Here is a 13,877-nt window from a genome sequence, read left to right on the forward strand (position 1 = left end):
CGCCGTTAGTCCCCTCATCGCCACTCTCCACCATGTTTCCCAAACCCAAATCGCGCCGCATACTGTTGATGATATCCTTCAGCGACGACCTGTAATGGCGATCGGTCGATGTCCGCCATTCAACCATTGCACGTAACAGGATTTCATGTTGCGCGACGCGAGCGAGTGAGGGGAGCTCGGGATCGTTTTGGGTAGGAGCTGCCGATTGGGCCTCGGCGGACCTGCTGGCGCTTCCACTCGCCATTCGCGCCGCGGACTTTTGCCCCACCGGGCGACGGCGGGCCGACGATGAAGGTGTCGGGAACTCTGCCTCGGTGAGGGGGAATTCGTGGGAACCAGCACTGCTACTGCGCCACCACATCCTGTCGATATGTTGGTTAACCCTGATATATGGATCCTCCACTATACTGATCCACGCCTTCGCAAGCGCGATGCACTCCTCTGTGCTCCAGACGGTCCTCTTTTTCCCGCTGGATCCCTCCCCCCCTCAGCGGCCACCGCCTCACCATCGTACCCCGCCGTAGGCGAGGTAGTGCCCCGTCCCATGCCTCTCCTTCTCTCTGTCGTCGTTGGTGCGTCTGTGGGAGAATCCCGGATAGCCCCAACTCCTCCATCGAGAACGTCTCGATGTCAGTGAACTGAGTCTAGAGAGGAGTACTCGAGGGGTTGTCCGTAGACAGTAAATCCATATAGGAGCGATAGACATTGTCCACCGGTGATTGGGGACCCCCTGCATACTCTCCCCCTCCCCCCCGCAACGACAGGCACGCCCTGCATCATCCCCGGCATTCCGTGCATCATCCCCGGCATTGGGGTCATTCCGGCACTCACCCCGGGCATTTGGGGCATCATCCCATAGCAAGGTGGGTACATGTTGTAGTACCCGGGCATCATCCCCGCAATTCCGGACATCGTGGCGGACATTGGGGTACTTCCGCCAACGGAAAAGATCGGTCCCTATGACTCGCTCGTGGCCGGGAAACACTATCGTGGTGCTCCATTTATTTTCGAAAGAAAAGTATTTAGAGAGAGAGATACTCGTTAATACAAGTGGAGCGAATGAAATGAAATTCAACGAGTCGTATTTATAGAATTTTCAGAAAAAAATAATAAAATAATCGGGACGTCCGTGAGGTTAACGCAATGGTGGACGTCCGCAAGAACGTCGCCACGGACGTCCCGGAAATGCCGCGGAACTCCGGTGTCCGCAGCGGACGTTCGTATCCGCGTCACCTTTGCAAAAATGGCGGACGTCCGGCACGCCAGTCGGACGTCCGCCGGGACGGGCGCCATTGCGGATGCTCTAATAAATGTCAAATCAATTACGCAAAAATTGGGTAAAAATTATTGAATGGACTTTCTCCCGGATTATTTGGAAAATATTACAAATACTATGGCTTCTTTCTTTGCATTCAACTTTTATTTTATTTGATGGATAAAAAATACTATTGATACTATGGTTTTTATAAAAATGATTACATCGATAAAATATTATTATATGCATACAAATATTAATGGTTAACTTGAAATATAGTATTACATAGTATTTCATAACTGTATCATTATAATTTTTAATAATATTTATAAATTATACTATTATCAATCTAAATTATCAGTTATTATTAAAAATTTGAGCTAAATATATTGTGTATTCGAATTATAGAATAATAAATAATATTAACTATATATTGAATCTAATTTTAAATACTAGTAATTATGAATTGTAATTGGATATATTTTAAATATTAACTATGATATTAAACACGTGTAACATAGAAAAAACAATGGCGTTTAATATGCGACACAAATTTTTTAAGAAAGTGAAATATATAATTATAAGTGTAGATGAATGATATGCTACGTACCTTATGTGAGCTCTTTATGTGAGCACCACTATTGTTTGACGCATGTTTAACGTTGTTCGTTTCGATTTATATATTTAGTTTGATTCTAATACACCAAAAAAAATTATTAAAGTTTTTAACTTCACAAAATTCATAAAAATCAAAGCTCGATTTGCTCGTTTATTAAGTTATTTGAAATTATAGAGAAAACGAGCAAATCGAACTTTGATTTTTGTGATTCTTGTGAAATTAAAAACTTCAATAACATTTTTTAAAGTATTAGAATCAAACTAAACATATACATCGAAACGAACAACATTAAACATGCGTCAAACGATAGTGGTGCTCACATAAGGAGCTCACATAAGGTATGTAGCATATCATTCCTCGTTAAGTGTAATATTACAAGTTTCATAATAATTTGAAACTAGTAAAGTATATATGCAAAATATCAAAATTTTAAAAATTAATAAAAAAATAAAATACAATTTTAAGTTACTCGTATTAATTTAAACTCATTTTAGGGTACCAATTCCAATTCCAATTCCAATTCCACAACTCCAGTTGATGGTACCAAATGGAGCCTTAAGGTATTTATAGTTTTTAAAATCATGTGATTAAAAGAAACATGTTGTTTACTTTACTCTCTTTCTTATTTTAGTTTCTATTAATAGGGAGTATCATTTTTCAAAATAATTTATTTTATAGCGGGATTCTTTACTTTACTCTCTTATTTTAGTTTCTATTAATAGGGAGTATCATTTTTCAAAATAATTTATTTTATAGGGAGTAACTAATTAGGTAAATATTTTTCTTACACATAAATATTTATTTTATGCCTCCTACGTGACAAGGGACTGAAACCCAAATTATAATTATGGATTAATGGAGACACCGCCACACATTTCCTTTTTTGAAGACAACTTCAAAAAAGAAATTAAGATAAGAAAGAAGAAGAATACGATAGCAAAACTTACTTATGGGGGTGTATAATACAACCATCATATTGATTGATTCATCATCGAATTAATAAGCAAATTTATTTCACCATATTGATTGATTCCCAATCAATCTATTTGTATCCCTAAAAGAAATATCTCTATTTTAATAATCAAGTGTGTGCACTTTAATTAAAATTCAAAGCGATTTACGATTTGAATTTATCATAATTATTAATTTTTTTCTGGGGAGGGGAGGGGAGGGGGCTAAAATATGATTCATGTAACTATTATTATAATATAAATCTCACCAAGTTTCTTCAACGAGATGTAGCATACATATCCTACCTAAAAACAACATGCACTCTCTCCTTATTACCTCGAACTTTTGATGGAAGACTGCCACAGTTTCTTCTGGCACACCAATATCTTCTCATTTACGTCGCCGCGTTCATTGTTTTCCTTCCGGCAACCCCATCTCATCCCTTTACCGATGGTGGCGATGGCGTCCGCAAAATAAGCCGACTCCCGGATTATGGCGAACCCATTCGGCCGGAGAATGCGGTCCATCTCCAGTAGGACATACTTCATCTCACACCTGCACAAAAAATGTAAACTGTTTAAGTAACATCCATACATAGGGTGCATCCACCCAATTAGGGCTCATCAATCCCCAATTTGGTTTATTAATCCTTAATTAGGATTTACTTAGAGTTGATGTACTCAACTAACATAAGATCCGTTTACCTGTGGCTTTCAGCAGTGAAGAGGCCGTCTAGATGGAGGAGGTCGTATGTTCGAGGGTACGTGGAGAAAGCCTCACACCTTAGAAGATATTAAGAGATAGTCAACATTATATTCCAGTCAGAAAGTAGGACTCAAAAAACTATCAAGAGTGGCACATTTTCGAGTGCATGTTTACCAGTCGTGATAGGTTCCGATGAGGCCACGGTCGTAGACCACCGGCAGTGTGTTTGTGGAGTACGAGGAAACGACGTTCATAACCCATATGGGATCATCAATCAATGCAGCAGCAAAACCTCCATACACGGTGCTCATGTCCATGACATTTCTGATTTTGTTGGTTCCTAACGAAGGGAGCAGCTTCTTGTAGTGCTTCACCCGCATCTCCCATTTGCTCTTATCGTGCTTGAAAGCAGAAATACTGCCGCGACGAACATCTCCCATGCGCTCTGGATAAGCATGCAAGCGCTTGGGCCATTTCATCAATGCGCCCAACGCTATGGCCTTGTGCTTTTGGTCAGGTGCTACAAGGCAAGGCCTCATTGGGGTGTACCAGGCTGAATCGGGTTCGGTGCCATCATCACACTTTCGAGGGTAGTTATTCGGGGCATTGAGCTTCTTATAGCAAGTGTTATTCGATAGTTTCTGCCAGACAGCGATGTCGCCTTTCTGATCGTACAATTTGAAACACATTGAGGTCAGCAACTCTTGCAGTTGAAGGTAATTTGTTCTCTGCTCTTCAATAGTTGAATTCCATCCCCTTGATCGTCTCCGATAGTTGATTGGTGGGCCAGAGAGCACCCAGAAACCCCCAGGGCGAAGAATACGATGTATTTCTAGGATGTATATTCCACCTGAAAACATCAAATTTTAGTGTTTTATAGTACAACACAAGGCAGCAGATAGCGTCCGACACATAATTAGGATTAGGGTTCACCAATCCTCAATTATGCACCAAAGTGTGCCACTTATCACGAAATATGTTAGCCAAGTCTTCCAAGACTGCAAATTTACGAATAATTAGGCATGCAAAGCGCTAAAAGTTCAGAATGTCGAAATATTTTCACAAGCTTTGTTCCCCAAAAGTCCGCAAATGCACATTTTTTGGGAGCCAAAACACAAAGGATACAAGTTAGGTGTAACAATAATCTGTTTTGATGGAGTAAATTACCGTATTCAGTCCACGGAATAAGGCATCTAGAGCAATGTGCCATGTCAAATGAGTTTGAAGGGAAAGGAAGTCGCTGTGTTGAGATGATTCCCAGCATTGCAGGGATTCCACGTTCTAGCGCAAATTGAACTTGAGCCTCGTGGTTATCCCTTGGAGCAAGAGAGACTGCCAAGATCCCACGGTCTAGCAAATCTCCTCCCCAACTAGCCACCTGAAAAAATCAATCTCGGTCTCAAAACCATGATTAGCCATGACGCCCCGTTGACTTTAAAGATGCACTCACCCCACATCCTGTGTCAATGGCTGTCCGGATAGTCCCATCCTTCATTGCTGGAATCAAATCTTGCATCAAATCAACATAGTGACTAACACCTTTTGGGAACATAGTACCTCCTCCGGGGAAAAAAAACTTCTCCCCTTCTTTCCTCAGCCAATGTTGATTCGATTTTTGTTTATTAATCCAATCATATGGAACATTCCTGAGGCAATCCACCCAATTAAGCATCAAGATTACTGAACACTGCTAGATCACTCTAAAATTTTAAATCTTGCACGAAATGTTCGCTTACCTGTACCAACATTCAGCCCTGCTCTTTGGCCACTTTATTGGTGACTTGTATCCATCAGGTGGGGGAACTAAGCACTCCTTTCTCTCCGCCACCGGAGGGCAATGGCGCTCCAGAAACGAGAGACGAGGGCGTTGGTATCGCTTCCACCTCTATAGCATTGCAACAATCACAACCCATAAGTCACTCTAGAAATATCACACAAATAAAAGGGCCCTCGACCAAGATATGAGTGAAACAGAGGTCACCTTAGGATCAGTGCATGGTGTGTAGTCCTGAAAACTTGATTCACATTCAGGAAATGTAACAGCTTTGATTTGGAGAGGCACGATAGCTTCAGGTTTCGAAGACTGAACCACATTGCCAATATCCGGCATCCCATATCTGTACTTTTGTGAACAACCCATCCCACCAAGATAGAAAGATATTCCACTCAGCACGATGAGAAATAGTGCCGTTGATACCTTCCTAGAATGCTTATCGGGTTGATTAGGTTTTCCCTCTTCAGGTTTCATTGTGTCAGGATCTCCCTACAATCTGCAGATATGATGATGAATTCAATACTAGTACATCAGGTATGATGATAAATCATGTTATTCAAATGTGAGATTAAGAAATCGAAATAACAGTTTTCATGTCAGTGACTAACTCATCCATCCAGATTGTGTGAAACATAGTATATACAACAATTACATCAGATAATAAAAAGCTGCTACCATGTAAAAATTTCTCCAAAAAAGAGGTGACAAATCATCAAATACAGCAGGAAATGCAAACAGCAATTACCAGTCCTAACAAAGGATCAGATTATGAGGAAAACAATAAAAGCTAGAAGCTTAAAGAGTTCACCTTTGAGGCAGGGTGGGACACAGAGAATGAGAAAGAGAGGGGGAACTTATGCAGATGCAATTATCAACAGATTTAATGAAGGTTGAAAATCATAATATCAAATACTATAATAGAGACATAATACTGTGACAGTCTGCAGTTATAAATTAACATGATGATGGGCCCAATTACTTATATGATAGTATTTCTGTGGACTGTCGAGGAATGAGGACCCTCTTCACCACCAAAGTCAAAGATGCAAAAGTAAAAAAAAATACTACCATAATCAATCTCTCCTAACCATGGCTGGTTAATAAAGACAGAGTGATGTAAATAGATATCCAAAAATTGCAAACCAAATTCAGCTCATAGAATCAAAAGAGGCTTAGCTCCTGTTGCAGATTAAGAATTGCAGAAATTAATTCCAAGTATTAGTGAATCAACTTAATTTGGGGATGCCTCAAATAGATGAACAACAAAATAAGGAATTCCAATAGCATTTCGGATTAAAACATAGTACAACCACAACAAAAATGGTTGCTTCAAATGAAAAAGAAAACAAAGAAATTCACCTAAACCTGATATACTTTCCCCAAATAACCACAGCTCCTTTTGCAGTGTTAGCTCAAACGATCAAAACATGAAAAAAGATGCGGTGAAATGAGGACAAAATTGAAGTGCGTCTCACCCTATTAAACGATTTACTCCCAAATTTAAACAGACATGCAAAGTGAGCTCCGGGTTCCTGTTTTACTGAAATACTATGACAGACTGTCTCTCTCCTCTGCCTCACTCTCTCAGTTGCTGGTTGGCATATGAATATGATGGGAGGAAGCAAAGGAAAAAAACCGACTTGTGAGTACGACAGTGGCAAATCTAGTGGAATAGGAAAGATCCAATTGTGATTTATTGGGTGTTTGAACAGATTACTCAAATCGTGATTTTACTGTTTTTAACCCATACTATTATTCCCTTTGGCATTGATGATGTCCATATTCCTAATAAGTGGAGTACTACTATTGACTGTAAAAATGGTTTTACTTTATTATATTAAATGGAGGTGAGTAATGGAATAAGGGCTGGTTTGATAGCCTATAATAGAAATGCTGAAGTCAGAATATAAATTTGAAAAGAATCCATATTTTAGGAAAATTAAGTTTATATCCATACGTTTGATACTCTCTGAATATATTTCAGAATAACTACACATGTGTTTGATACAATTGGAGTATTATTTCATGGAAGTATATTCCCAAATTTACCCTTCAAAACCCTAGCAGCAATAAGGCTCTACATCACGCTACAGACAAATTAAGCGCAACCCACACTCCTCTTCTCTTCTTCACTGAAGCGGCGGACATAGATGGAGGAATCAAGAGTTTGAACAACTAGTATTTCACTCTGATTTTCTTCTTCCTACAAGTTTTGTTGAATATTTTCTTGAATATTGAAGTTACTCGTCTAAACTAGAAGTCACAAATTGGTTAGGCAAAAAATGGGATGTATGAAGAAATTTTAGAGTCTCGATACAGTGTACTTGTTTTCTAAGCTTGATGTCACTTGAGTAAAATGTGAAATGGTTTTGTGTATAGTTTGTCAAGCCAACACACCCTGTAATATTTTGGTTGAATGTTGCCTGACTTAATGGAGTTCGATTTAACTGGACTTGTATGTCTCTTCTCGTTGTGATGGTGTTTCAAACTTTATTTTGATTGCCATTTTGTATTTTCTCAAAATATATCCGGGAAAATAAATATGCTTGAATTTAGGAGAATAAAGGACATTATTCCCAACTCAATTAATCTCTCAATAGTTGTTCTGTTTCCAACCAATGACTAATTACCTTTGATGTAATTTTAGATTTAATTAAAACCAAATATCTCATGAATAAATATTTTGATTCTATCATATTACTGTCATATTATGAAGAATGTATACATTCTTTCATCCATCTCAAAGAGTCACATTATAACAATAAAAAGTTTAGTGCAATAAAATAAAACCAAGTTTGACCCTCAACATTTTCACTTCTTATAGGTACGCTAACCATGGAAGACTCCTACCTATCCCGTAACAATGATGATCCAGATCAGACTCACAATGGTTAGAGTATTGAACTTCTCTTTTGTACTATATGATATGATTTGGTTAGTAGCATGAATATGGCTTAGATGTGTTATGATTATAATTGATGCAGATCTAAACAAGGGGAGGGCGGCACGCAAAATGAAGATTGATCGTACTCGTAGAAGTTGGTCTCCTCATGAAGAGGAGGTGCTGCTGTCAACCATGAAGGGCCTCGTTGTCACTGGATGGAAAGCGGATAACGGTTTCCGTGGCGGCTACCTGTCTCGTATTATGGAGGCGTTGAAGCGCGAATTCCCTCGTACTGACTTGAAGACAAGCCCCCATATCAGATCCAAGATTTCCCAATGGAAAAAAAGTTACAACTCTCTTTGTGGAATCCTCGGACGAAGCGGTGTAGGCTTCAACCTGCATAATGACTACAAGATTGACTGTGACGACGACCAGTGGGAACAAATCATTAAGGTATGCATCGTGATGGTTATGTGAATGCTATATTTTTTCATTGAATTTATAACATGGGCAGTTAATACTCATTTGTTCAAATTACATTGTTTACTACTGTGGTGTTAGGCGGATAAGGAAGCCCGCAACATGCGTTTCAAGTCATGGCCTATGTGGGATGCATGGAAGGAGATATTTGGAAAAGATCGTGCTGTAGGCACTACTGCTGCGGATCTGGGTGAAATGTCTAAAGAAGTTTGCTCAACTGGTGTCCCATTCCTTGAAAATGGAGACAGTGAGTATGTTGCAAGTACTGGCGCACCTTCTGGTGCCAATCCACAGAATACTAAGAGCTCTCCTCAAGGCTTGGATCAAACTGCAAGTGACAATGATAATGAAACTCAGCCAGCTCAGAAAAAGATAAGAAGTGTAAGGTTGTTGATAGGTCTGATATCCTTCTGGAGATGCTTGCTAAAAGCAATGAAGACATTAACTCAAGGCTTGATAGGTTGACCAATAGGATTGGCTATGAGTTTGATGTTAGCAAAGCAAGGAAGGAAGTTTTTCCAATTCTCGGAGATATTCGAGGCCTCACTCTTGGGCAGCAGCTTGATGCCGCTGGGATAATTCTTGAGAAGGTGCAGCGCTTGGACTTGTTCATGTCTCTTCCGGAAGCTTTTCGTCATACGTACGTGGTGCGTATGTTGGAGAAGCACACCTGATGCAAGGATGTAGGTGATGACCTACTGTGTTATTTTGTGTAACAAGAATATGTACTCTTGTTGGTAATTTGCTTTTGGTATGTAAGCCTAAAACATTGGCACTCTAGTAATCTGTAATCCTCCAACTCCATTGTTGCTTTTGGTGTGTAAGCCTAAAACGTTGGCATTCTAGTTTTGTTGGAGTTGATGTAATTACAAAATTTAGAAAATGTCAACATCGTTTGATAATATCTTATCTGCATGTAGCATCTACTATTATTTTGATAATCATGATCTTGATTCTGTGTCCTTATTTTTGGATTTGAGAGATATAGGCAGGACATAGATAATGGTAAATTGGAGGATTCATAACAAATTTGTTCGCCATCATCGAAAATATGGGTTTGTAACAAAATGGGAACTGAAGGTAAACTCAACTCAAGTTGCTATAAGAGCAGAAATGATAATAAGCTTACATACTACTTAATGAGGTTCGTGAGTCTAGAAATCTTACATTCAAACATGAGTACATATCTTACACAATCCAAACTACAGACAAATGCAAAAGAAAATAGCATGTCACAGGTGACTTATTGTCCAAATGGATATCCTAATATTACTTATGGAACGTTGCATGTTGGGACTTAATTTCATTCGTACGGACGACGCCACCATGCATTCGGGCTAGATGAAGCACAAGAAGTATCATTTGATGATCTAGTTCCTTTACCATTCGTAGATTCGCGGTCAGAGTCATTTCCGACATCATCGAAAAGTTTGCGTGGATTCATCTTACCCTTTTGTTTACCAGCTGCTGCAGAAGATTGCCCAGTGACGTGTGCTTTTCCCGAACGCATTGTGTCATCAAATTCTGCTTCCAAAGTGGTGTCGGAAATGGTGATGCGGGCTAAACGACGAAATAAACATCGTGGATTGTTTTCTCTCGACCGCCTACCAACATTGTTCAGTTCGAAAAACTCATGGAGAATGACAGAGGTTTGTTGTTGGTGTGTGCGAATGATGTCCTGAATTAGCAAAAATAATTCCTCGTTCGACAGGAACTGTGTACTCATTCTAAGTAACTAAAATTCTTTTCAGATGACCGCTATTCCAAACTCAGCTGCAAAAATGAAAGAAACAGTCATATTCGGGAAAGATGGTACATCATGTAAGGTTGTCAAGCATAACCAGAACATAAACAAAAAGCAATCAAATTTCCTAATGCCAAAACCAATCACAGCAGCTACTTGATTTCATGATTACAGAACAACATTCCATCCCCAATTCCATTTTGAGAAAATTCCTATGCCTAAAAAAGAGAAACAAACAAAAAAAACAATTGCAGAAGTTTGAATTTGGAAAAAATAATTGCAGAAGTTTGCAAAAAAAATGAGAAAAAAAATTCGAAACAATTGAAGGACATAACTCTCTTCTGGAGATAGAAGTTTGAAAGTCGCTCTATTATTTTGAATATGGTGTTTATAGAAGTTTGAATTTGGACAACAAGATTTCAAAAACAACATATCAGCCAACAACAATTGTAAACTAGTGAAGAACATGTAAGAATTGTCAATATGTGAAGCTTTTACCTATGGAACCTAGAAAGTTGCAGAAGGCCAAGAAGAAAGAAACTTCTTCCAACTTCTAGCTTCGTCCTTGAAAATTTGCGCTGGAGTTGATTTCCCCTCAGATCTGTGTGCTATGGTGTAAATCTGCTAAACAAAAAGTAGGGCAAGAAGCTTCGCATCAAATCTCTCATGCAAAAATTGACCACCAACAAAGATGAATTGAGACAGAATCCAACCTCGTGTTGCTTGTCCAGTGTCGTTTGTAGCTTTCATCCAAAACAAGAGCTTCAATTTTTCGAACCAGAAGCAGTGGGGAGGAGAAGAATATAGCGTTAGAAGATGAGGGTTATTTTTGAAAATGTTTTTTTTTTTGGCAAATACCATGAAGTCAGAATATAATTTCCCCATTTCTTTTGGAAAAGTTAACGGGTGAGGAGTACTATAGTTCATCGGGCTTTTTGCGGGCTGAGTGTAGTTTAATGGGCTTTGAGAAAAATCAAATGAGTATCAAACATTGGAATAATCCGGAAATGAGGCTCTTTTCTGGGTTATTGAATGGTATCAAACCAGCCCTAAGGGTCCAACGCTGATGCTGGGGAGATGTGAATTGTATTTATCGTTAATTTTTAAAAAGATTCTATTTGGGACAAATTTTTTTGGCTAGACGAAAATAGTAAAATGGGACAAATTTTGTGGGACGAAGGGAGTACTAAATTATGCTAGAGCATTTTTTAGTATTTTAATTTTAAAATAGAGTGGATAAATAGTTATAATAGTAGTAGTATTTTAAAAATCATTATATTTTGAATTTACCCATTTATGGATTTGTCCTAAATAAATTCAAATCATATTTTCAAATTTATGAGTATAAAAGTAAGTAGTAGATAGATCATTTTTAAGTTTGAATTTAATGTAAATGGTTGAAATGAAAATACTATATTTGATATGACATTTGCTAACATGAGTTTGAATTAGTATAAATAGTTCTAATAGTAATCTAAAACTCGTTCCATTTTGGACTTTTGAGCAAAATATATTTATTTTTAGGTTTATATTAAAATAAATTTAAATTATTTTTTAAATTTTGTGAGTATAAAAAAGTAATGAACAACGCATTGTTTTTTTAAAGTTATATAGTGTAAATGGTTGGATTAAAATTACTATTTGATGTGACATTTACACTAAAATGAGTTTGAGTTTAATATAAATAGTTGGAGATGTTGGTAATTCTTTTAGACACAATATTTAATAAAATTGTGTTAAGTGTAAAGTGAGTTAAATGAAGAGATATTAAACATGATAAAGTAAGAGAGAGGATATGTGTTGTGTTTTGCCAAAAAAAATGACTCAACTATAATGAGATAGCTCAAAAAGTAATACTCCCTCCGTCCCACGTTATTTAAGGAGTTTTTTTCGGCATGAGATTTAAGAAAGTTGTTTGTTGTGAGTTAAATTAAGATAAAATAAAGAGGGACATAAGAAAGTTGTGTTTTGTGATTTAAATGAAGATATATAAAGTACTTCAATGAGAGAGAGGATATAATAGGAGAGAGAAGAGAAAGTGAAATGGTAGAAAAAATAAAGTAAGTGAGATTAGATATTTGATTTTTAGTGCTAAAGGAGAATAACTTAAGTAATTTGAGACAATTTAAAAATGAAATACGACTTCAGTAACTTGGGATATGGTTTACGACTTTAACTACATGAAGTAGTATTTATTGAATTAAATAGAGTGAAAATAATGTTAAAAAATAATAAAATAAGATAGAATAAATATGTTATATTTTTATTAAAAATGAAAAATCAATAGCACTTATTATAGAACTTGTAATACACCGTTCAAAATGTAAACAATACTAATAGATTATTTATTTAACTAAAATCCATTAGCCACTCAATAATAGGAGTAGCGGATACGAAGTATGGAGTGTTGAATAGTACAATTCTCCGAAAGCAAAACACCTTATTTCTTTCTGGGTCCAGGGACGGAGATACAATGGGCCAAGCCGCCGGGGGCTTGGCCGGTCTCGGTCGTAGAACTTTCACCATGGCCGTCACTGCTTTTGTTTCAGCTGCGGCCAGTTTTAATTTTATACAGACAGAAGAGGGGGGAAGGAGAGAGAATGAAAGCCAAAAAAGGGAAAAGGAGAGGGTTAAACTTAAAAAAACAATTACACATTTTACTTTACAGCTGTCACGTGGGGTCCACGTTCCGTTTTGTGTGTACGTATATTTCTTAAATAAATTAAAACAATGATATAATCGAAGATGCACTCTTTTTTGTTGAATAATAGTATTAATATTAAACACTAATAGTGTGTATATATTTAACAGATTAATTTGCATGTTTCTAAATACTTATTTATTTATCTCGAACTCAGTATAATAAACTATGAATTTTTATTTTTTTTCTCAATCATCACATACATGTACAAAATGTTTTTTTGGTATTTAAGTATACAAAACTATGTTTTTATTATAATAAGCATCTTTCTTTATTTATTTTCCTTTTTATCTTTTTCAAATAAAAACTATCGTTTTGAACGCCAAGGATGGGAAATATTTATTAAACGCATTATTTTGATACTAGTTTGAAATTAAATGCATATGATTTTTAACAGTAATTTGATTATCATATCCAAGGATGGAAAATATATTTTACTTTGTTCATCAAATGAAATACTATCTTTAGTAAATTTAATTCATTTTGTTATTTTTTTATCTATGCTCAATTAGGTAGTTTACTAATTGGCTCGGAAAATGAATTATTAATATTATTAATAATTTTTATTTTTCAGTACCGGCTTATCTAAATTTCTAGTTCCGTCCCTGTCTGGGTCTAAAGTAAAACTAACATGATAATTTGTGGGAGTCATGTCATGACACACATTTACCCTTTGTATCATAATCAGCGGCCTTAAATTACGCTAATAAAGTGGACTAAATAATCAAATTAAGCATAAAATGGTCACATATTTTAATGTTTAA

At 37.1% G+C, this 13,877-nt stretch overlaps 1 protein-coding gene and 1 long non-coding RNA gene across 5 annotated transcripts; both read right to left on the reverse strand.

Moving 5' to 3' along the window:
- Positions 1 to 3,057: 3,057 nt before the first annotated feature.
- On the reverse strand, positions 3,058 to 7,053 carry LOC121771972 (probable methyltransferase PMT20). 4 transcript variants are annotated; one of them, XM_042168876.1, is made up of 8 exons: positions 6,780 to 7,053; positions 5,512 to 5,800; positions 5,267 to 5,415; positions 4,981 to 5,176; positions 4,698 to 4,908; positions 3,705 to 4,380; positions 3,530 to 3,607; positions 3,058 to 3,380 (listed from the first exon to the last, which is right to left on the reverse strand). In XM_042168876.1, the coding sequence occupies exons 2-8, from the start codon at positions 5,776 to 5,778 to the stop codon at positions 3,158 to 3,160; spliced, it is 1,800 nt and encodes a 599-aa protein (XP_042024810.1). In that variant the 5' UTR covers positions 5,779 to 5,800; positions 6,780 to 7,053; the 3' UTR covers positions 3,058 to 3,157. The 4 variants fall into 4 exon arrangements, with proteins under 4 accessions (XP_042024810.1, XP_042024812.1, XP_042024814.1 ...); XM_042168878.1 differs by lacking the exon at positions 6,780 to 7,053 and adding an exon at positions 6,670 to 6,689; XM_042168880.1 differs by lacking the exon at positions 6,780 to 7,053 and adding an exon at positions 6,664 to 6,682.
- A 2,715-nt stretch (positions 7,054 to 9,768) lies between these two features.
- LOC121771043 lies at positions 9,769 to 11,276 on the reverse strand. The gene is made up of 3 exons (XR_006043913.1): positions 11,126 to 11,276; positions 10,911 to 11,033; positions 9,769 to 10,441 (listed from the first exon to the last, which is right to left on the reverse strand). It is a non-coding gene; the product is annotated as an uncharacterized LOC121771043 (long non-coding RNA).
- Positions 11,277 to 13,877: the final 2,601 nt, after the last annotated feature.

This window comes from Salvia splendens, chromosome 16, assembly GCF_004379255.2.
Source record: "Salvia splendens isolate huo1 chromosome 16, SspV2, whole genome shotgun sequence".
NCBI classification, from domain to species: domain Eukaryota; kingdom Viridiplantae; phylum Streptophyta; class Magnoliopsida; order Lamiales; family Lamiaceae; genus Salvia; species Salvia splendens.